The 24,217-nt window shown below is 45.4% G+C and overlaps 2 protein-coding genes across 28 annotated transcripts in view; one reads left to right on the top strand and one right to left on the bottom strand.

The window, feature by feature from the left end:
• DNM1 (dynamin 1) overlaps positions 1-21,167 on the top strand; it is a 109,977-nt gene extending 88,810 nt beyond the window's left edge. For 3 of the 17 annotated variants that reach the window (XM_024106120.3, XM_024106121.3, XM_024106119.3), the window contains 5 exons: positions 112-123; positions 3,144-3,314; positions 3,587-3,828; positions 4,196-4,414; positions 13,502-21,167. In XM_024106120.3, the coding sequence (XP_023961888.1) occupies positions 112-123; positions 3,144-3,314; positions 3,587-3,828; positions 4,196-4,414; positions 13,502-13,574 (717 nt within the window). In that variant the 3' untranslated portion in view covers positions 13,575-21,167. Of the gene's footprint in view, positions 1-111; positions 124-3,143; positions 3,315-3,586; positions 3,829-4,195; positions 4,415-8,558; positions 8,596-13,501 lie in introns of all 17 variants that reach the window. The other 14 variants (XM_042854205.2, XM_042854203.2, XM_024106124.3 and 11 more) reach the window with 12 other exon arrangements.
• The window catches only part of GOLGA2 (golgin A2), a 23,849-nt gene continuing 20,157 nt past the window's right edge, over positions 20,526-24,217 (bottom strand). For all 11 annotated transcript variants that reach the window (XM_042854200.2, XM_065571915.1, XM_008169248.4 and 8 more), the window contains 3 exons: positions 23,817-23,923; positions 23,059-23,230; positions 20,526-22,945 (listed from right to left, as the gene is read on the bottom strand). In XM_042854200.2, coding sequence (XP_042710134.2) covers positions 22,701-22,945; positions 23,059-23,230; positions 23,817-23,923 — 524 coding nt within the window. In that variant the 3' untranslated portion in view covers positions 20,526-22,700. The remainder of the gene's footprint in view (positions 22,946-23,058; positions 23,231-23,816; positions 23,924-24,217) is intronic.

Genomic DNA, 24,217 nt, shown 5'->3' with positions numbered 1-24,217 from the left:
TGCTATAGTAGATGCTTCTCCTGCCTCTGAGACCAACTAAAATCTGTTTTTTTATTTTTGTCACTTTTTTGTTTTTGTTTTTGTTTTTGTGTGCTCAAACTGACCTGCCAGGACAAGGACAAAGTAAGTGACACCCCTTCTGCCTGTACTGCCCCTTGGGGGCTCTTATCAACTAGTTCTGATTTGCTTGATTTTCTTTTTCAGTTTCTTTCTCCTTTTTTCCCCACTTTGTCATCATCTCCTGGGAGGCAATCACTTGTTCTCCCTCTGTCTTTGCACCTCCTGTCAGATCATCTGCTGTTTGTTTCTGTTCTTGGCTTGGGTTTTCCTTTTTCTCTTTTTATTCCCCCTCTTTGGTATTTGATTTCTGAGTCTCATCAGAACTTTATTTTTGGCATTTTATCCTCTTTTTTTGAGTTATCATATCTGATTTCCAGCTCCCTAACCCCATGTTTCTCAGACCATGAAGCCTTCCATCCCTTTGGGGATACATATGATCCGTCCAGCTGAAGCTCAAACAAAAAACAAAAGAAAATTTCCCTTTTCTTGGTTAATTGTTTTCACCCAAATTGGAGACAATATTGTGCTTCACTTCATGTCCTAAACTGCTGAAAGTCTATCAAAATGGGACAGTATGAGTGAGGGAAATTTAAAAATAAGATGAGTAACATTTTAAATGGCACATTGAAACACACACAGCAAAATCTTTCATGCTTTGGAATTAATTCCGAATGGATGAGTCTTGGCAGGTGTGCTATTGTGTTGTTGTGCACTATTGGTTAACAAATTTAATTCTAGAGATAGCTGTATGCTGTATTTCAGTTATGGGTGCAAGGATTTCTTTCTTTCTTTCCGAAGTGCTTTAATTTGGAGAAAGAGGTTCCTGTGTTTAAGGCACAGGACTTGGAGTTAGAAGACATGCTTTTTTTTCTGAGCTGTTCCACTGACTCATTATATGACCTTGAGCAAAGAACTTCATCTCTATGGGCCTCAGTTTCCCTACTTGTATAATGGGAATGAGGCTCTCTTACTTCACAGAGAGGTTGTGAGGATTAATTAATGTTTGTTGATCCTTAGAGCTGAATTGAGCTCAGGCATGGAGAATTTTAGCCCAAATGGAGAATTTTTCAGAAAATTATAAACATGTGAAAACAGGAGGTTATAGTGCAGGGATCGGCAATCATTGGCTTGTGCTCTGTCAGGGAAATCCGCTGGCGGGCTGGGGCGGTTTGTTTACCTGAAGCGTCCGCAGGTTTGGCCGATCGCAGCTGCCACTGGCTGTGGTACACCATTCCAGGCCAATGGGGGCTGCGGGAAGCAGCGCGGGCTGAGGGATGTGCTGGCCGCCGCTTCCCGCAGCCTCCATTGGCCTGGAACAGCGAACTGCGGCCAGTGGGACCGGTGATCGGCCGAACCTGTGGACGCTGCAGGTAAACAAACCGTCCCAGTCTGCCAGCGGATTTCCCTGATGGGCCACATGACAAAGGTTGCCAATCCCTCTTATAGTGAATAATCCCAACAGAACTTTAACTGTTGAATAATATAGGGTTCAATCTTGTGGACCCAGGTCTTGATTCTCCATTGCCCTGCACATTTTATAGTCATTTACATGATTGCAAAGTGAATGTGAAGTGGGTGCAAAATGCTACCAAATCTGAGTGGTCTCACAGGACATTCACAGTATCTACACCAGGTGCAGAGCAACAAAAACTGAACCCCCTTTGTCACATGTGAGTACTCTCACTGAAGTCAATGGAACTACTTACGTGATGAGGGACTGCTGACGTGACCAAGAGTTGCAAGATCAGGTTCAAAGTTCCTAAAGCATTTTGGGAGCCTCTAAGATTAAAGCCACTATAAATGTGTAAGGTATTAATGTTAAAAATATTAATACCAATATTTATAATACATGAACTATTCACTGTAGGGAATCCTGAGGAAAATGACTTGGCAAGCAGAACGAAGAACTTGCATTACCCTCTTGATTAATAAATCCCATTCCAAATACATCAATTTTTAAAACGTTTCCCACCCTGGAGATCCTGTCCCAGTCAAGGGAGGCCTGACTGTTTCTTGTGCTGCCGCATTTGAGTACTCCACCTATTGTAATTCAGGGACTGGGCCAATAGGGTCTAACGCCTCAAGGCAGAGACTTGGCATAGCAGCCAGTCTGAGCAGGGTGTTCACTCACATTTTCATTAGGGGTCATTTCTTCCTGCCCGCAAGCCAGCTACCCTCTTCCTTTTCTCCTTCTTCATATCAGCTGCAAATGGTGCCGTCACTCAGCAGCTGCAAGACTGAGTACACTTTTCTTGAAACTATCACTGTTCCTATAACCACCATTAGCACCCAGAAACTCCAGTGATGAGCACATTAGGTACCTATATGGATAGATAGACACTAAGCGGTGCTAAAGAGCTGTATAAATTGCATCCTCACACCCCAATCCTGCATATGAGGGCAATTTGCGAGTCAGTCTGAGCTGGCTGATAGAACTAGAATCTAACTAACGCCTCTCTCGAAGGTTGCCATCCTAGTCCCCGTGAATCAGTCCACTTAGGCATTCTGAGTCATAAGATGTAAGCATGAATACATACAGATGTGCGCGCGCACACACACACGTATGCAATTATACTGTGTTTGCAGTGCATTTTATATTCACCTACTCTTACATACACACTGATGCATTTATGTTATTCCCTTCTACACACATTAGTGCACTGGAGATCACTTTGTGCACACATACTGGGTACACTTTTGTTCACATGCATGGTAGCTGGTGACAACAATTTAAGGAGGGCAGCGTGCTACTAAAGACCAACTTGTGAGTAAATTGGCTCTGCATTCCTCCAATAACCAACTGTAGTGCACTGAAGTAGGACAAAATGGTACTAACATGGAACTCACATTCATGACCCTTCCTCTAAACTGAGCTGGGGAAGGGTTACCTGGTTATACAAGCTGAGTACTGTATTGGGAATTACGGCTCAAAGAAAAGTCAAGTTGTATCCCATGTTGCTGCATGAAGTTCCCCCATGTCTCCCTCAGCGTCTCACATTTGCTTTTTTGGTCCCTATGGGATATTAAAGAATTGATCTGTCTCTTTCCAACTGCTGCTTCTCCCTTTTGCCCTCCCTCTGTAGGCAAATGAGACAGAGGAAAATGGATCTGACAGTTTCATGCACTCCATGGACCCGCAACTGGAGAGACAAGTGGAAACAATCAGGAACCTGGTGGACTCCTACATGGGAATTGTCAACAAAACCATCCGAGACCTCATGCCTAAGACCATCATGCATCTCATGATAAACAACGTACATATTGCCCTGCTAAGCCCATTGGGAACTGTGGGAGAACTAGAAAGATAAGAGAAGAAAGAGAAAGACATGGAGAGAAGGAAAAAAGAGGAAAGAGAGAGAAATATGGGTGGACTGGCAGGATAGAGGTGAAAGAGAGAGAAGGGGAGGAGAGAATGTGAGACAGAATAAATGAGATGGGGAAAGAAAGAGAGGGGCTTTGCAGGAAAGATGATTCAGACGGAGGCTTTGATGGCTGTGATTTTCTGTTTCTTCTGCTCTGGTTACAGACGAAGGATTTTATCCATTCGGAGTTGCTGGCAAACCTCTACTCCTGTGGAGACCAAAACAGCCTCATGGAAGAGTCAGCGGAGCAGGCCCAGCGGCGTGATGAGATGCTGCGCATGTACCATGCCCTGAAAGAGGCACTCAACATCATCGGGGATATTAACACCACCACCATCAGCACCCCTACGCCCCCACCGGTGGACGACTCCTGGCTGCAGGTGCAGAACATACCATCTGGACGCAGGTACCAGAGGCTCAGGGGTAGTGCCCCACGGACCTGCCTGATGCCTCTTTAGGGGCTAGATGGGGCCTCCTGCTAGAATATGAAGGCTAATGGGTGCTGAAGATTCTGGGGTATTGGAAGTTAACATGAGGGTTGCTGAGGCCTTGAAAATAAAATAGGAGCTTCTAGGGCCTTGTGTAGGTGAATTAGGCTGCCAGACCCTTGAAGGTTATATGGAGGTTGGAGGAGTCTTGAAGGCAAACAGAAGGATTGAAGGGATATGGAAGGTGACTTGGGGGCTGGAAGGGTGCTGAACGCACTGTGGGGTTTGGAGGGCTACTGTACGTGCCTGTTGCTGCAGTTGAACTTCTCTTTGGTTGTTTGGTAGGTCTCCCACGTCCAGCCCTACACCACAAAGGAGAGCTCCCGCTGTTCCACCAGCCAGGCCTGTATCTCGAGGTCCAGCTCCTGGACCTCCTCCTGCTGGTGGACCCACCCTGGGTGGTGCTCCCCCTGTGCCCTCCAGGCCAGGTGCCTCCCCTGATCCTTTTGGGCCCCCACCTCAAGTTCCATCTCGGCCAAACCGTGCTCCTCCTGGTGTCCCCAGGTAAGTCCGGAGACACTCGTGCAGAGGGAGAGATCTGGGTTTCAGGTGGCCGCTTTGGTAATGCCTCCTTCCTCTCAGCTTACAGAGCAGTCATGGACCATTTGGGATGGGTGAAGCCTTTCTCTGTGTGTTTGAATCAATTCTGCAACTGGGAAGATTTGTTCCTTTATTTGTCGTACTAGTGCTGACATTTCATTTTATCGGGGAGACAGTGCAGAGGCAGATGTCTGAAACAGAGGGACATCCTCTTCCCCGCAAAAAAGTGCATTTAGGCCTTGGGAGGGACCTTGGGTCAGAGAGCATTGTACATGATAATCCCAATCAAAGCAGCAATGCTGGTGCCTGTACTCACAAGTGGGAAACGGAAGTGCTGGGAGTGAGACAGAATAGGGGGTGGGCATGGGAATGTGTTTCATGGCAATGAGGACCATGTTAGGGGAGCCCCAGTGTATGAGCTCTTTCTCCTCTCCTGATACAGGAGGTTTCAAGGAGAGGAAGAGAGGGACTTAAACCAAGATATGTGGATGCTTTTCCTACCCAGCTTGGCTGCTGCTTCCGGTACCAGTGGCCAGCTGTGTAGGACTATAGTATGAGAACAAGTAGTTGGGAGGTGGGTTTCCCTTATGAGCACGCTTATCACCTCCACAATTAACTCCAAGTGCCCAGGGCACTTTCCAAGCTATAGAGCCCACATGTTACAACTTCACATTCCCAAAAGGAAGCTCTATAGGACTGAGTCCTCCCCCAGGTATAGTCACCCTGTGCATCCTTCTGACACTGGAATGAGCCACGAGTGCATTGGTAAGGAAACTTTAGGAAGAAGCTGGGCTGGAACCAAGGTCATTTCAGTGTTGGATTCTTGATCTCAGCCAGAGGAATGGAAAGAAACGGAATGGTAAAATGAATGATAACCAGGAACTTCCCATCTGTGGGTGTAAGGAAGTCCCTCTCCTGTGATAACGCCCCATTTCCGATGGGTGCTGATTGTGTATATCAAAGGCTGCCTGGCCCTTTTCTGTTGCAACACCTTGTTTCTGATAGGTGTTCATAGTGTATGTCAAAGCTTCCCAGCCCCCTCTCCTGTGATAACACCTTGTCTCTGATGGGTGGTGATGGTATATGTTAGAGGCTGCCTGGTCCTTCTCCTGTTATAATGCCTTGACTCTGTGGGTGCTGCTTGTTCAGAGAGAGGGAGTTCTTTGACAGGTTCTGTATCCAGCCCAGGACAGGAACAGGAATGGATGAGTCCGAAGAGGCTGCAGCTCGGTTTTTATTGATTCTTTGGTGTGAAAATGATGTTACCTTCTCAATGTCTCTGCCCTGGCCCTTCCTCTGCCCCTTAATGCTGCTCCCACAGGGACCCGGCCACATGCGCCTTGCTGCCCCCTTCCGGGGGTTTGCAGTACCATTGGTAGTGCCTGTGGATATCTGCATGCTTCAGTTGTGTAGTTTTGGCTCTTGCTTCTTGTGCTGCTGCCTCCCCACATGACACTCCTTTTCTGTTCATTTTTTGGTGTGTTTCCCACATTTCTCTCTTCTTCTCCATCTCCCTTTCACACCTTGTGCTTCATTTCCTCACTCATGAAAAATATTCTATATACCCTGGTCATCCTGGTAGGATCCCCCAAACAGCCTGAAATGAGCTGAGCTCCTGCCTCTAGGGAGATTCTTTGCCCCTCTGCACCAGCCTACATTGCTACCCCTGCCCCATTTGTAACAGGCTTTTATGGCTGATTCCCTCTATGTGGATCAGAGAGGTTCTGAACAAAACAGCATTGGACTAGAGGAAGGAAACTTGAAATGTCTAACTAAACAGGTCACTCTCCCTGGCCCTAGTGGGGGAAATGGTTCCGTGCTGACTCATTGCCATGGTTTGGATGGGAATGGGATGGTTCCAGAGAGTGTAGTGAAGCAACGCTCACTCATGCTCTCGCTCTCAATCTCTCTCCCCCACTCCTCCATCCTTCCAGCTGTTCATAGACTCCTCCCATGGCCTTATACCCTGTTTGCCATTCTGGTTTCTCCATTCACCAGGGAAGTCAGGTGGCAACCTTTCTCCCTCTTCTGTATATAGAATAAGAAAGTTCCCCGCTGGCACCTGGGCTTGGGTCTTTCTGCCATGGGTGAACGGGTACCATCTCCATTGTTGCTTTTCTTTTAATACCCATCTTTCCCTCACTGGATGGATTACACTGGATGCCATATGAGTATGAAGTGGAACTTGTTATCTTTACAGCGTGAGTGGGCCTTGTTGTGGGAGTTGGTACAGGGAGAAAATGGGATCTGACATGTATGCTTGGGTGTATTTGTGCATATGTATATATGTTTGCATGGATGTGTGTGCATATGCCTGCTGTATGTATGTTCTTGTTCATCTCCATCTGGTTTGTATGAACATCTGGATTCAAGGTTGGTGATGTTGGAGCGTTCTCTGCCCCATATACCCACAGACATATACAGACACTCACTCATGCATGTGCTGTCACACACAAATACTTCACAGTTCATTTTCTTGAACAGGAAGTCTTCAAAGAAGCAGGATCCTTTCCCTTTGATTATGTCCCTGGTCGGGGAGCTTCAGCAGTTGGTTCTTCAGTCTCCTGTATAGGTCCATACTCACCAGCTACATGTACCTTTGGGAACTATTTATCTAAATACTCAAGTATCAGAGGGGTAGCCGTGTTAGTCTGGATCTGTAAAAAGCAACAGAGAGTCCTGTGGCACCTTTAAGACTAACAGATGTGTTGGAGCATAAGCTTTCGTGGGTGAATGCCCACTTCGTCGGATGCATGCATGCATCCGATGAAGTGGGCATTCACCCACGAAAGCTTATGCTCCAATACATCTGTTAGTCTTAAAGGTGCCACAGGACTCTCTGTTGCTTTTTATCTAAATACTGTACATTAGAAACAACTCATTAGCCTCTGCCCATCCAATGAAGGCCATGTGCTCTGAGCATCTATGATCTGTGCAAAAAATTCTCATTTGTGGAAAATGGGTCTTGTCAAACAAACATGATTTCATTTTTTGTTGAGATAAGTTTGGTTGATAAAGATAACTTGCATAGATGTAATATACTAAGATATTTATAAGACATTTGGCTTATGCAGCATGAGATTTTGATTATAAAACTAGCACTGTATGATATCAATAAAGCACATGCTAGATTGATTAAGAACTGGCTAATGGACAGATTTCAAAAAGTTGTTGTCAAGGAGAATCATCGTCAAATAGAGCTGCCTTTCTAGAAGATGTGCATTAGTTGAACAGAAGTTATTGGGATCAATACAGAGGTAACTGGATTAAATTCTATGGCTTGAGTTATATAGGAGGTCAGACTAGATGATCTAATGGTCTCTTCTGGCCTTAAAATCTATTAAGCTACGTCCTTGTTTCCTCCTCTCCTGACTGGTACTCGAGACCCAGAACTGCACTTTAGCCCTTCCTGATTTCCACTTCTCATTGGCTTTTGTTTCTTTTGATTAAATGTGTTAAATTAAGTTAGTGTTGCAATATCACTAGAAAGCCTGGATCGCCAGTGAAATATGGCATGACATCCAGCCAGCCCAATCCTGAGACCTGTGCCTGCTAGCATGTTTGTATAAGCACATGTGAGTGTACTTTAATGCACATAGACACTTGTGTCAGTATGTGAGCATGTTCCAATGTGTCTTGAGTCTGAGTGTGGATCCTGCTTTGTATGTGTATAAGAGCCTATTTGTGTGCCCATGTGAATATGCTAGTGAGTGTGTGAATGCAGCTGTGTGTGTGTGCACGTACATCACAATGTACTTATGGGTTTGTATGCCTCTTTGTGTGCACATGTGAGGGTCATATGCTCCTATATAGATGTGTGCACATCTTTATGTACATGTGTAGAAATGTGTGTATATCTATGCATGTACTCTTGTTTAGGTGTGTATGTTTAATTCTGTTGGCATGTATGCATCTGTATGGACAGGTGGGTCTGTAAGTGTGGGATGTGCACTTTCCTGTGTAGGGGTGGCTGTGAATGTGTAGGGTGTGCTCCTGTAAACAGAGTGTCTGTTTATTCTCTGTATGTGTGTTTCACCTTCCTGACTGTCTGTGTGGCCTCTGCTTTGAACTGTCTGAACTGCCATGTTGATTTCGTGTTGTCTTTCAGAATCACTATCAGTGACCCCTGAGGACTGGCAGCCACGGTATGTTCTGCACTCTCTCCCTGCGATGCATGAGTCAGTGTGTCTCCCCTCCTCCATTCCCATCACTCTGCTGCTCACCTCTCCTACCTGATTCTTTACTTGTACCAGATCCCCTTGTCCAAACAACCCACGAAGGGAGGAGTCTTAACAGAACACTGGACAATCAGACAGGGAGCAGCTGCTTGGAGCTGCAGGAGACGGGAAGGCTGGGAGAAGCCTCAGGAACTGTTTAAAAAAAAGGAAGATTATCAGAGAAGAAAACCGCACCCTTGAGTGTATGGGTTCAGAGTGAGGGGAGAGAAAGAGAGAGAGAGAGAGAGAGAGGAGGGAGCATGGGAGATAGGGTGGGAGCCGTGTCTCTCTCAACCTGTTTAATTCTGCACTGACAGGGAGATGGACTGAATGAACTGTAGGTCTTTTCCATCTCTCTGTCTGCTCTAATGGCCTCTCCTGAGACCGTGATGGGGAACTGTGGATTAAGACTCTTGTTTTACATTTCAGCATGTCTGCCCAGAGTAGTCCCTGCATCTCCATCTAGTGTCCATGGAAGGGAGGGCAAGGTTCTGGGGCATTACCATCAGTGACGTCTGTCCTCCCAAATATGGAGTAACCCTGCCCTTAAATGCTCCCCCATTCACCCGTTTCATCTGATCCCAGTTAGAGATAAACATCCTTTTTCCTCTTGATCCCCTAGCCTAGACGTTCTCCTGTTTTGCCATCCAAATGTCCCCACTCTCTTCCCATGCAAAAGGGGGTGTATGCAACAATCCATGTCCCACCTTCACCACTGTGCTCCAGGGCCTCTGTCTGTCTTTCCTTCTCTCTTTTGCTCTCTCCCTGCACTTTGCAGCAGCATATTTGCTGAACACCAGATTAGCAAGGTGGCCCAGCACCAGGTATATAGTGCACTGTGCTGGCCTTACACTCAGCAGCTGAACTTTCCATCTGAGTAAATACTAACAGGGGAGGATGTAACTTGAAGAAGGATGTCAACCTGAATGGAATCTGCCTGTCCTTCCTGAGCTCCACTGGCCCTTGCTGATGAGAGAAAGGGAGAGAGGGTAGAGTGGAGCAGCTTTGGGACACTATGGGGTGGGACAGATATGTTTTGTGAGGCCCACTCTTGTCCTTATGTGCGTTATCCTTCTACATGATGGGCCTGTTTCTGAGAGGTGTTGAGTAACTGCAGCTCCTATTGAATTCATTGGGCCTGATCATGCAAAGCACAGAGCACCTTCAGCTACCACTGAGGTCAAAGGGAATTGCAGGTGCTCAGTGCCTCTCTGGGTCAAGCCCTCGGAGTTCACAATCAGCTCCTGTCTCCTAGTGAATGGTGACTGTGTTGCTGGGCAGAGGGCTGAAACGTGCTGCAACACAGAGAACCAACACAGGGACTGTTCAGTGGTAAATGTTTTGCTTGAAGAGCTTCATCTCTTATCCTCAGCCCTCCTCACTGATGACTCAGTACGGATGTGCCAGAGCAACTAACAGCTTCCCCCAGTCACTGCCTGCTGCAGCCATCTTTGGAAGCCCTAGTAGAAAATGGTCATCTTGGAGAGGGTCTCAGATAGGAGGGTTGAGTGTTATCTGTGTTTTGTTCTGGGACTCGCTGTTACGAGGCTTTCTCTGCCCTTGGTCTGGTTTATAAAGAGCACCAAGGAAATCAGAGCTAATGTAGGATGGTGGTGTTATGGGGGTAACCCTCTTGATCCTGACTATAGATAGCAGCAACTTTTTGCAGCTCAGGAGAATAAATCCAAGTGTTTCCCCTCTCAGCCTGATTTTTGTGATGTCCTCAAAATGATAAGGGGCTAGGCTTGAATAGGGTTTAAAAGGCAATGTGCAAAGCAAACAAAATAATTGTTTGGTTTATGCCTCCTCTTGCTCATTTTAGGGCTAAATTCCACTCCCATTGTAGTCAGTGGAAATTCTGTCAGTGGATGCCAAGGGAGCAGAATTTAGTGGTGTATAATGACAGGCTCATGAAGGTCTCTGCTGTTCCCAACCCCCAGCCTCCAGCACCTGACTGCTCTCTTGTTCCTGAAGACATTGGCAATGGGCAGAGGCCCTTGTTGGGAGGCAGTTTTCAGCCTCTGATGATATCAGCATCCAGATCCTTTAAACATCTTACCAAAGTCCTCTAGAAAAGAGGAGCGAAGTCAAGATCTGCAAAAAAGTAAAACAAAACAAGCAGACAGCAACAACCAAACCCTCCATGAGGCCATCTTTGTACATCGTACACCATCAGCAAAGAACACAAGCATATTTTTTATATGTGCTTTGCCGCTACCCTTTCAATTCTGTGTACTCTAGTAGGGTTGTATGGCCCATCTGTGCCAGAGTGTCTTGTATCATTTGCTCTCCAATGATTTCAATCCCTCTTTCCTGTCTATATCTGGTAAGAACAGCAAAAGAATCTAAGCATATGAGATGCAAATTGACCTCTGAGCTTTAGAAAAGATGCCCTTTAGCGTCCGGTGGCACAGTGTAATAGCACCTAGTTAAGGATTTGCTCTGGATCCCATTAAAGTCAATGGGAGTCTTTCCATTGACTCTAGTGGGCTTTGAGTAAGGCCTTAGGTGAGCAACTATAGCAAATAACACACAGGCCTTCAGTGCATCAAGAAGGCCAGTACCCCATGCCATCACCTCCCCAAGGGATAGCCCTTCTCTGACTCAGTTTCCTCCTCTGTATAAAGGTATCCATTTAACTACCTTGCAGTGGTATTGAATTATTCTCAGGTTAACTCAGTCCCATCATTTATATTGCGCTACTTGAAAAACAACTTGTGCATGACAGCCTGGGAAGTGGTGGCTTCTCTCGCATTATAGATGGATTTGTGGAGTCAAAGAAAAACCACAGCGTTCAGCAATTTAAGAAAGCTTCAGGTGGTACAGTAAGCCTGGTCTACACCTAAATATTAGATCAACCTACGTTGCTCAGGGCTGTGAAAAATGTCATGCCTGAGAGACGTAATTAGGTCAACCTAACCCCCACTGTAGACAAAGCTAGGTCGACGGAAGAATTCTTCTTAGCTGCCACCTCTCAGTGAGGTGGATTATTTACACTGATGGAAAAACCCCTTCCATTGATGTAGGAAGCATCTACCTTATAGCAGCACAGCTGCAGTGCCATAGCAATGCTGCTGCAGCCGCTGTAGTATAGTCATGGCTTAACATTGCCCCAGGCAGGAAACAAAGGGTCAAATTTAGCCCTGCTGTAGGTGGTTGTAATGCCCTTGGCTTCACCGGAGACGTGTCTGTTTACACCGGGGCTGAATTTGGCCTTATGTCTGTTCATTAGGAAGGGAAGTTTCTGGTTCTACTTACTGCTTGTTTAAACCGTAGAAATTCACACCCATGTAACTACATCAACGTAGCTGCAATAGTTGAACTCTGAATATACACTTACTGCGGTCTGCGCCTGTGCAAAACAGGGCTTGCAACGATTTAGAGCATGCAAAAAACCGCTGTACAGAGAGGGCCTTAGTTTCAGTAGCCAGGTTCTGTTTCTTAAATAGATCACCAGGAATCCAGATTCACATCAATGTAACACTGTCAGGGTGCAAATTCAACGAGATTTCCTTGTGTGTATTACCAATACAAACACTGACTGTTAAAACGTACAGAATGATATCAATCTCATTTACTTTCAACCACATCCTATTCGTTTGCTCTTTGCATTTCATTCATCTTGGCAGGGCTGCCCAGAGCGGGGGGCAAGTGGGGCAATTTGCCCCGGGCCCCGCAGTGGCCCCCACGAGAATATAGTATTCTATAGTATTGAAACTTTTTTTTAATGGAAGGAGCCCCCGAAATTGCTTTGCCCCAGGCCCCCTGTATCCTCTGGACGGCCCTGCATCTTGGAGAATGAAACTAGTCTTGCCATATGCTGATTAGTTTAATTTTCCAGAGCTCATGTACTAAAAGGATGCTGTTGCGTTTGGGTTGCAGACATTGCAGGGGGCAGTGTTTAAATGAAAATATACAAACCGTTTTCATTCACAGAGAAAAGTCTATCTATTTCTTACCATGTTTAGATTATGCACAATCTTCCTTCTTTCCTTGAAGCCTATATTTTCAAGCTGACGTCCTCTTCATTTAGCCAGATGAGAGAAAGGGACTGTGGCCCCTACAGGAAGCCAATCTCGTAATGCTGAAGTTGGTGCCCTTCTACTTAGAGCAAATTGCTGCCAGTTCAACTTATTGAAACACTTGCAGCATAGAAATGCTGGAACAATATTAAGAAAATCAGGTCACAAATAGTAAGGGCCAAATTCCCTTCATTAAAGTCAATTGGAGTCATGTTTGTTGGGTCCCATGACTATACGAACAAAAGGATCAAATTTAGTTTGGTAGCTAATATCAAAGATGCTCCTAGCTGTTGAGAATTGAATTCTACAGACTGTCACCTGCCTTGGTGCAGGGGAAGGGTGCTTCTCCAAACCAGCCAGCAGCCTCTGTGACAGCGCCTCCCAGAGGGCCCTGTCCACACTGTGTAATTGACGTTCCCTTGCTTGGTATAGTAGCTTCACTGTTATCGTGTCCATGCTTCTCGACTCTCATTCTGGTGCCAGTGCAGTCGCTGGCAATTAGCCTTTATGCTTTGAGATTCCCAGCTGGAAGGCGATAATAGCTGTGCAGTTAATTCTTCCTCATTATTATCAGGGATCCACAGTGGACCAGAGGAGCCAATGTTTAGCTGATTTTAAAATTGCAAGACTTCTCCATGGACTCCTGCTGATGCTGTGGGTAACCCATTTCCCCAAACTGAGGTCCCCTGTCTTTGGTGCCCTCCCACTGGCTCCAATGAGGTGGAGAAGCATGTGTGATTGTGACTGTGACTGCCATGCTAACCACGGTGTGTGTTCTCTTCTCGTTTTTGTTTTCTTCTGCTTTTTCACAGCAGGAAGGGCCCTGCCTCACCTACTCGACCCACCATAATCCGACCAGCTGAACCGTCCCTCTTAGATTTATAACCCAAGGCCTGTAGACAGCTGGCGACGAGTGCCGTACCCGCGGCTTCCCTGCCCCACACCACCTTCCACAGGCACATTCACTCCTCATCCATCCCACCCCTTCACCTTCCACTGCCCCCTCCTGGTGTGTTGTAAAACGCAAGCTAGTGATTGAGCTCTTCTTCGTCTTCTCTTGTGCGTTCTGTATTGCTTTGTGAACATAGAGTAGTCCCCATTCAATGGCGTGGGACCTTGAAAGACACAGGCTCCTTGGAGTGATCAGTTGCGGGGGCATCTTTAAGCCCAAATGGCAGCTGCCCAACCAAATGCTCCACCTGGTTGATCTAGCCTGAACAATGGGTCCGGCCTGCATTGGCTAGCTGTAGTGTCTCAGCACCTCGAACTAATCTGTAGCTATTTTCTTATGTTGTAGTTAAGAAGACAAAGCGCAACTCAGAAGAATAATAAGCGATACTGTCAAAATGTGTGACATTATTGGTAACAAAGTGAAATGTCCAGTGTATGGGTTTGAATTAAGGTGCAAACATTCATATGTTGTTGGGAACAGTGCAATCAACCTCACTTCAAAGCGAGGCAGGGAGATCAGGATGGGGGGAGCTTTATTGAACGGTGTAATCCTTCTAGAACGAAGTCTGAGATAGCACATATACACACCTCAGAGTGCACGGAGCAGATGGATCTACCTGCCCTCAGCTCTCCCTAGTAGCTGAGGAAATACTGCTGATGGAGAGCCGCTGGCCTCTGCCAGCAGCTATGTCACATCACTGCCTGCAACTGACTTTCCAGAAACTGAGGGGAATAGGTATGATGCTCCCCTTTGCAAATGGACAAGCAGAAGTTTTCAGGGAGTTCGCTAAGTAATTTTTATTGCAAATAGCTCTGCTTCAAATAAGCACATTTCTTGTTCAGTGTATTTTTGGATAGCGTGGTGATTATGGTAACCTTTTCTTCTTGCATGCGGATGGTACGTGTTTCAGGATACTTGTAACCACTGCAGACTACGGCTCATCTTAACAATTTGGGTATTTTGTTTTAATGTTGTATGTGTAAAAAGGAAAGAAAAAAGAGAGTATTAAAAAGTTGATTGATCCTGTGCACCTCAGATGTTGTGGCTCTGCTGAAGCAAAAAGGAGCATTCACCCTCCAGGCTTTAAACCAGCCCTGATTCAGATTTAAGTTCTTTTATTCCAGTACTGTATTTTTGATTTCTGTTGTGGATCCACTTTGCCTGAGGTTCTGATGCCAGTTCCTTTGTGTTTTAATTATTGTTTTAATGCTTTTTTTTCCCTCCCTCTTTCCCTTTCTTTTCCTTCTTTTTCTTTTGTGTCTTTCTTTAAATTCCAGCAGGCCAGGCAAGGCCAGTCCCTCCCGCCCAGAGAGTCCAAAACCACCATTTGAAATGTAGCCTTGCTCCCTCTGAGAATCTTTGCCTGCCTCTTAGCTGTTCTGTCCTGGAATGGTCTGACTCATCTCACACATGGCTTGTTCTGGTGTAGTTTGTGACATACACATATCAGATGTGACTCTAGTGAAACTGTTTTTTTCCTTCCAGTTGCTTAAAGGAATTAAAACAAGTATATTGTAGTAATGAGAAACATATCCTATTATATAAATATCTATAAATATATATATAAGATCAAATTATATACATGTCAGGTGTTTTAAGCCATTTGTGCTTCTATGTGGACTTTAGCAAATACTTATGTAGGAATATATATATTCCACACACACAAACCCAACAAATTAACTGAATCCTGACATGGAGTTTTTGAGCTGATTGTTAAATTCTCTGCTGTGTACAGTTGCGTTATTGTATTGCCCCCGACTCGTGGGTGAACCATCTCAGTGCTGGTAGTAGCTGTGATGCAGTTTGTGATCTACCTGTCACTCTTGTTTATTGGTTGAAATAAACTATCATTTCTGTATAATGATGGACTCCACAAGTAGAATAAAACTCACTCTCTCTCTGGGCGTGAACAGGCTTTTGTTTAATTATAATTTAACCTTTCATCCCAAAGAGCTTTACAAGCTACACACACAGCATCACTCAGATTCTACCACCTGAGGGGGGAGGGGAAAAAGGAGTGGCACCAAGCTGCACAAAGAGTTAGACAAAGGAAATGTTGGTCAAGAACACTGAAGCAAATCCTCTTCACAAGAAAATAAAGCAGCAGGCATTTGTTTAATGCCCAGACATGGAGAGTGTACATTTTTAAGAACACCACACCCTAAGCTGCCTGTTCTTAAAGTGACATTTGCCTATTCCCACTTGTAAGATAGAGTGGCCTGACATTGAGCTGCAGAATTTTTCTAGCGAGCATTGTCTGTTGGGCGAGTTGTCCGATTCTGAGGGCGTAAAAGACCTAACTGCCTTTCAGTTCCTTTTTAGTCACTGAAGATGCAGTGGCCTTGATGCTTTCCTCATTTTTTTCCTTGTGATGCTGCCCTTTGGGGCGCTTTTTTAAAAGGTTAGATTAGCAGATCGGACTGTTTCTTCAGTTTGAAGAACAAAGAAGAAATGGTACCATCAGGCACAGATATCCTGGATGACTTGCCGGAGCCTAACACACTTCTACTGATGCAGGAGGCTTCTTAGGCCCCGTCAGCTACGTCTGGCACTGCATAAGGCCAGCATGGACTGCAGACATCAACTAGCCCTTAAGTGGCAATGTGTCCCACTTAAGTGACCTCTATCTCCCCGACTTTGTCTGGGTAAGCCCAGCACCGAGGTTCTGGTGCCAGCAGGCACCTGATGCCAGGCAGTGCTGAGGTTCCCACACTCCTCTGTTTCAATCTAATTTGGTGCCAAGATTCTGGCACTGTCAATGTGGTGCTGAGGTCCCTGGGTCTCTTTAGGTCAGCACTGAGGTCCCAGAACTGATGATGTAGTGCCACGGTCCCAGGATCTCTCCAGGCTGACCTATTTGGTGCTGAAGTCCCAGCACCACAGATGTAGCACCGACGTCCCCAGATCCTTCAGGGTCAACCGATTCAGCATCGAGGCCCGAGCCTGCTTGATATGTCAAAATCCCCAAATCCCTCCATGTCAACCTCTTCCCCACTAAGGTTTCTGGGTCCCCAGAGTCAGCCTGTTCAGCACTTCAGTCCTGGCCCCATCAATGCCCAGCTGAGGCCCCCAGGTTGGCTGAATTTTGTGCGGACATTCTGATACCATCAAGTGGATGCCAAGGTTCCCAAGTCCCTGTAGGTCAGTGCTCAACTTGCAGCCCAATCACCACACAGCTGTGGCCCATGTGACATCCGCCGGGCCATACAGGTAGTATATATATTGTGTGGATGCAGCCCACATAACACAGAGAGCTGTGTATGTGGCCCACAATGCTAAATAGGTTGAAAACCACTGCTGTAGGTTAATCTGATTCAGCACTGACCTCCCGGCACCACTAGCCTGGCACCAATGTAATCCTTACAGATTATGTCTAGCATAAATTAGGTTAAAGCATCACAATATGTGATTCACCTGAATCTGTGACAAATCAGAGAACGTTCGTGACAACAATGGAGAGTATAATGCTCCTTTAAACAAATGGTACTTCAGAGACTGTGAACCATTGGACCCAGTTGTCCCGAGCAAATGTGAGGATTCACATAGTGTTAATATTTGGCGCCAAACCACTTTGTTAAGTGGTTTATCCAAGTTAATGATGTTGGCTCTTGTCACCAAACCATGTTGGCTCAGATGGGTCCAGTGAGCTTACTGCAACAGGAGCTGGATAAGGAACCACTTCAACTAAGTTCAACTCTAGTGCTGTGTATACCACGCCCGGAGCCATTTTAATTCAAGGCTCATGCTCCAATTTAAAAAACACCAAAGGCTACGATTGTCTTAAGACATGTAGGGTACAAACACTGGCATTAGAGCTACGCTTCTGAAGTCATGTTATAAAGAGCTTTCCTAGGGTCTGCTCCACTATCATCTGCCAATACTGGATTACCCAGGTGCAGGCTTGTTCTTTCTGTGTAAAATCAATTGCACATCAACATCCCCTGAGTTTATCAGGGAACAATAAAAAAATAAATCAGTAAATGCATTTAGCCACTCTTGGAATCACACTGCCTTAGCTCTGAAGATCTCAGTTTTGAACAGATAGGGCCCTCTGGTGCCACTCCCATGACGTGTTTGTTCTGGAACCTATTCAATTGTGGTACCAGCAGGACCTTGAATTTACATCATTAGTTTTGTCCCTGAAGCAGATCGCCTGCAATGCCCAATGCCTCAGAAGCGTTCTCCTTGTTTTAAACTTAGCTGAATAGTTACTCAGATAGTGACAATGATCAAAGGGAAAATCTCTAAATCTGGGATTCCCAATTGAGATTAAGCACACCAAGTCCTCTAAATTGCCAGTGTGTAGTGCTATTCCCCAGTCACAGCACATGCAAATTACTACCTGTAAACGTGACATTGGCATCACTGTTTTTCATAGGAGAAGCTTCTATTAATCCAACTAGTCACAAATATCCATGAGATGCTGTTTAAAGCAGTTAAAAAATAAAAATAAAAAAAAATCCTGCTATCCTGACTTCATCTATATCAGACATCAGAACATACGTACCTGTAGTCAGACGTTGGTCCACAGGCAGGTTCCTTAACAGGGTAACTGGATGATACCTTTACTTAGGCCATGTCTGTGGTCTCCATAAGACTGATCACAAAGGATCCACACTTTATTGATGCTACTTGCTCCTGAACCACTTACATCCAAGATCATTCAAGACACAGAAGGTGAAAATAACCCCCCTTCTCACCTTCCAGACCATCTTCAGTAATAATTCCAGATGATGGATTGGAACATTCACCTTGTTATCCAGCCTTTTTAAGGATTGTGCTCTGAAAGATCCACATTAGGGTTCTGGAGTTGAAAGTTATTTATCCAGTCTTCAAGACTTTCTCCTCTGAGTAGATCAGAGACTCATCTGCCAAAAGCACAGATGTCTTACTTAGGTCTTGGTCTGGCATTATGTATTGTGTAAATGATGTATGACCAGACGAAGCCTCTTTAATCACCAAGGAGAACACCCACCTTTGCCAGCTGTGCTAGCAAGGTCACTTCAGAGTCAAACACCACCCAATGTCTAACAAATTCCCTTTTTCTTAGGCTGAAATCAGGAATTCCTCTGTGTTCCCTCAGAATCCATTGATTCAGATCCGTTTGCAGGTCAGTTGAGAGACAGTCAAAATGTTGCAACACCCATAGGTCTTGGCAGTTTGGTTCAAACAACCTACATCTGATCTTAGCACCACTTTCCAGATTACAGGATCTTTGTCTTCAGCTTGGGGTAGGATTCTCCACTTGATCCTGAATTCTCAGGTTGACACCCTGACTTTGAGATTGCTGATATGCTTCCCAACCTGAAGCAAATACTCAACAGCAACTACACACCACACAACAAAAACACCAACCCAGGAACCAAACCCTGCTACAAACCCCGGTGCCAACTCTGTCCACATATCTATTCAAGGGACACCATCATAGGGCCTAACCACGTCAGCCACAGCATCTGTGGCTCGTTCACCTGCACATCTACCAATGTGATATATGCCATAGTGTGCCAGCAATGCACGTCTGCCATATACATTGGCCAAACCGGACAGTCTCTACGCAAAAGAATAAATAGAAACAAATCTGACATCAGGAAGCATAACATTCACAAACCAGTAGGAGAACACTTCAATCTCTCTGGTCACTCAATAACAGACCTAAAAGTGGCAATTCTTCAACAAAAATACCTTCAAAAACAGACTCGAATGTGAAGCTGCAGAACTGGAATTAATTTGCAAACTGGATACCATCAGATTAGGCCTGAATAAAGACTGGGAGTGGTTGGGTCATTACAAAACCTAAACTTAATTTCCCCAATACTAATTGCTCCCTACTGTTACTCACACCTTCTTGTCAACTGCCTGTAATGGGCCACTCTCTTACCACTTCAGATGTTATTTTTCCTCCCTTGGTATCCTGCTGTTAATTGATTTATCTCGTTAGACTGACCTCACATTTGGTAAAGCAACCCCCATCCTTTCATGTATTTATACCTGCTCCTGTATTTTTCACTTCCTGCATCTGATGAAGTGGGTTCTAGCCCACGAAAGCTTATGCCCAAATAAATGTATTGGTCTCTAAGGTGCCACAAGAGCTCCTCGTTGTTTTTGACTGATGTTGTTTTTGGAAGTCTAATGGTTTCTCGCTGAAAAGCAGGTTTTGACCAAAATCCCACCCCATCCCCTTCCTTCTAGCTAATAGACTTCAAAGTCTCTGTTCCTATCTGAAGTAAAGGTTGATACAAACCATAGTGGAACAGGGTCCTATACTATGAGCTTACAGGACTTGCAACAATTACAACCCTACATACATGTCAACAGTAGACTCACCAGTTCCAAATAGGAGGCACTTTAAAAAACAGAGTTCTTTTGACTGCTGAGAGCCAAAGGGCTCAATCTTGCAAGGTTAGCATACCCACAGCCCCCATTGACATCAACTGAAGCTCAGAGCACCCCACACTTCTCAAGAGGTTCTTAACAGTTCCCAGGACTGAGCCCACAATGGATTCTAGTAACTAGACTGCATCTCCTTGAGTCCAGAGATCAGGATATGCCAGAGCCCATTGGCAGCCATGAAATTTCTCTGTGAACTGCAATTCAGACTTTAGAAGGCTGCAGGTGGCACAAGCTATTGCAGTAATAACAGTAAGCACAATGAAAATGTAATGCATTATAGAACATTAATTAATCCCGTGTGATGGAGAGGCGTATTTTCACCATTTTCTATAGCTGAAGGGGTGGAGGCACAGAGGTTAAATAAGAAGGGCGTCAGTGTAAGAGCTGGGGCTTCCTATGATCATACCAGATCTCTCTCTGAAAGGAAGAATCCGCTATCAGTTTTCCTAGCCAAATTTCAAGGTGATCTGAACAGAAAACGTGCACACAGTCAGTGCTTGCCTGAATAAGTTTATTCAGAAAGAAAGAATTTATAACAGGATTAAATCACCTCTGCAGCAGAATGCAAAAATTTCTCCAACAGTGTTTTCCTTCACATTCCTGGAATAGAACACCCAATAAATATTTACCCCTTTTATAATAATAACACTCTGTATTAAATCATAACCCTTCCCCACTGCAGTTAGATCATTTTTTATAATACAGGTTATGAGCAACCCCAGCAGGCAAAAATACTGCAAGGGGCTGTATTTTTTCTTCAAGGAATATACAAAATGTTACACAGATACACTATGTACAAACTCGTGCAAACAGGAGCTCACAGGCCCACCTTGCTAGTGCCCTGCCTGATGCCTCCAGCAGTGCACTCTGCCCGCAACACTGACAGTCAGTATCAGGGCTGTTCAAATGAAAGGCCTTAAAAACAGTTTCTATCCTCCCCCGATAGGCTAACATTCAGCTGTTCAAATTTCAGAGGAGTGCATTGATTTTATTCCACAGAACCTCTTTCCCCACTAAAATAAACGTTTAAATTCATTTTAAAAAATCCCAAACATCATGTGCTTTTCGCTGTGGAACAACTGTTCCCTAAAAAAAAAAAAGGCTTGATCAAAATAAAAGAACAAAATAGAAAGGACCTGCAGAATTTTAACTAAAAGTCATAAACCAGCATAGCCTCTGTTTGCCAGAGCCTCTCTAGCACAAACAGAACGGTACTAATGGGAGTCAAGCATGTGCATGTGCTTTTAAGTCATCAACCTGGAATTTGTCTTGCATTGCACAACTTTATGTAAATTAGGTCTCCTTAAAATACACATACACACTCTCCAGAGCGTTCTCCTTCGAGACCTGCCACTGGCATTGCTGAGCCCACAGACAGCAGGCAACAAGTTCTAGATTTTAAACCCATATGTACTTATTAGACACTGGTGTTATTCTTAGCAGATGAAGATGGTAACCCATGGTGGTTGAGCCCTGGACACACCATCTTTAGAGTGTCTTTCAGTGAGTTGCTCCATTCATCACAATCCCTTTTCTTTGCTTCTAGATCAGGGAACTGATTCTTTCAGCACAAACTTTCAACTCAAATGTTTATCACCTTGTTTTCGCCTCAATCAGTTCTGCAACTTTGAAGTGTTTCCAGGTGAAGAGCTCCATCTCTTGCATGTGTGTCTGGAATTACCAGGAGCAGACTAAGGTCAGCCCAGGAGGTCCCTAATGCACTCAGCTAGTGGAAGCCTTGTCCGTGTGGAGATGTAGGGAGAAAAAAGAATCCAAGAGATGGGGAACTGGAATCCCAGAGTCCAGAAATTCAAAACAAAGCACGTTTATTAAGTGATTTGCTTTTACTTATTTCTCCCTTTTTTTAAATAAATAAAACTTTCAGACAAACAAGGTGAAACATCATCCTTCAAAGTGCAGTTACATTTCCACCCAACCCTCAACCAACCACATAAAGCTTATGCCAAGTAACCAAGCATCTGTCCCAAGAGGACTCAGAAGGCAACCGCTGGCCACTTCCCTCCTATCTAATGTGAATAAAAGTTTTTGTAGTGCTGCCTAGTCAGGCAAGAAGCCTGTGTCTTTTGGCTGTTTGGGACTAACAAGACTGGTTTCAGATACAGTGCAGGAGACAGGCTGTAGAGAAAAATGGGAGGTTTAAGATACATGGTGGGAAACACACAAATAATCACTCAGAATCCAAAGAGTTTGTTGCCAGAATAAGTTACTTTAGGAGCCTTTTGGAAGGAGATGGGCAGATAGCAATCCTGGCTGGTGCAACAGTCACAAGCCAATCACTGCTGAGAAGCTGGCTGCCAGCAGCAGAGTCCTGCCAGAGAGCTAGGAAAGAAGTGTTCAAGTTACTCTGTCAGAGGGCATGAAGAAGTCCCACCACTTTCATGTGGGCTAGCAGAGGCAGCACTACCGACTGCCTCACATGATTATTTCAAGTCAGAGTCTGTTCTCAGAGTGCACCAAGTAACAGGAGGAGAGAGAAAAGGGAGAGATGAGGAGGTCTGGTGCTTGAGTTCTGTCTGATGCAATCCCTCTTTCCCCACGAAGAGGAAATCTGTCCAGACTGTCTGGACAGAGATACAGGGTGAGTTTAAGCAGTTTGGGTACTTAACAGGCTCACAGAAAATTGCCGCAAACCAGGTTTCTCATGCCATTTAAATCACCATGATCTTGACCTCATCGTTCTCATCGGCACGATAGAAGAAAGGAATGCAGGGGTTTTCCAACAGGGACCCCACCCTCTCCTGAGGGTTCTGGATTTCTCTCAGAAGTTGCATGATTTGCTTAGCAGTGGGATCCTCTGGACTGGGCTGGGGGCCTTTGCTATGACTAGATACGTGGGATTCAAGAACTGCAGCCTCCTGTTCTGGCTCATCTGCTAAACTCACCTCTCGCAGTCCTGTGAAGAACAAAGACAGGGCAGGTTACTATTCCCATCCCACCCCGAGCAGTCTGGTTCTGTTAGCCAGCAGGAGTTGCTGCTAGCACTTTGCTGCACAGGGTATTGCTCACCTTCTCCATCGGTAGCATTCAGTTCAATGCGCCTCTCAACTGCAATGGCACTTCCACTTTCTTGACTTGCTAGCAGGTCTGGGTTCTGAGCAGCTGCCAAATACTTGCTGTACCATTCATTCCTCTCCCCAACCAGACGCATCACCAACTCCTGGAGCTCCAATAACTTCATCTGTAGCAAGTTAGCAAATAAAACAAAACCCATGAAACATACATGTCCTCCCTGTGGCCACAGATAGTACGCACGCCTTGCTCTACCACACTGGCCCCCCTCGCCCAGACAGTCAGCCAGTATTTCCAGGTCAACCGCACGCAGTCGCAGGCACACTAGACCACACCCTGAGTGGCAGGTGCCAAGTCTGCAGAGGACAGTTTCCCCATCAGAATTCCAAGTTGCTTCTTACAATTGGTAGGTTTGCACCTGAGTGGACAGGTCACTCTTCCTGACAGACACCCAGAGTCCTGGTTTCAGGCATTTTGGGAATGAGTTTGCTGTACTGTACATCACAAAACCAGCAGTGAATCTGGCACAAGGAGACAATCTTCTCGGGAGAGACCAACAGCTGAACAGCAGCTAGTGCTACGGGTCTGAATTCAGAAAACTGGCAGAGTTCTATGGAAAAGTTTGTATTGTATATGTCCTTTTGATGCCTGCCACTCATCTGCTGAGATCAGCTTTCGCACATGCACATTCCCCTTGTGCTTCCTGGCCTCTTATCCAGGTTGCGAGTACTATTGCGATAGGACGGATTCCTTACCTTCATCTCTTCCTTATCCTGAGCCAGCCGGCTAATATACTCCTCTTTCTCCCGATGCCGCTGTTTTAGGATAGCCCTCTGACTCTGGTACAATGCAATATACTCCCCTGGAACACAGCAGAAAAGCATAAGGCAGAGACAATGCACCGAGGGGTTACAATATTATAAAGGTCTCTCTGCTTGAACTTTACATCAGTGGGTAAATGAACTATGGGGCTTCAGAATCCAGTTGACAGCCAATCTGGACACCAGACTGGAAGTCTCTTACCCAGCAGGGTAATTTTAGGGCACCTGGAGGCCTGGCAGTAGAAATCCGGTTGGTGGCTGAATGGTCAGGCTCCATTAGCAGTTAGAGAGGCACCCGCAGTTTCAGCTCACTGAGAAATAACACCCTGGGCACT

The sequence above is a fragment of the Chrysemys picta genome, chromosome 18 (assembly GCF_011386835.1).
Source record: "Chrysemys picta bellii isolate R12L10 chromosome 18, ASM1138683v2, whole genome shotgun sequence".
Classification (NCBI taxonomy): Eukaryota; Metazoa; Chordata; order Testudines; family Emydidae; genus Chrysemys; species Chrysemys picta.
Note: the sequence above shows the minus strand (reverse complement) of the source record. Positions and strands in the feature narration are given on the sequence as shown.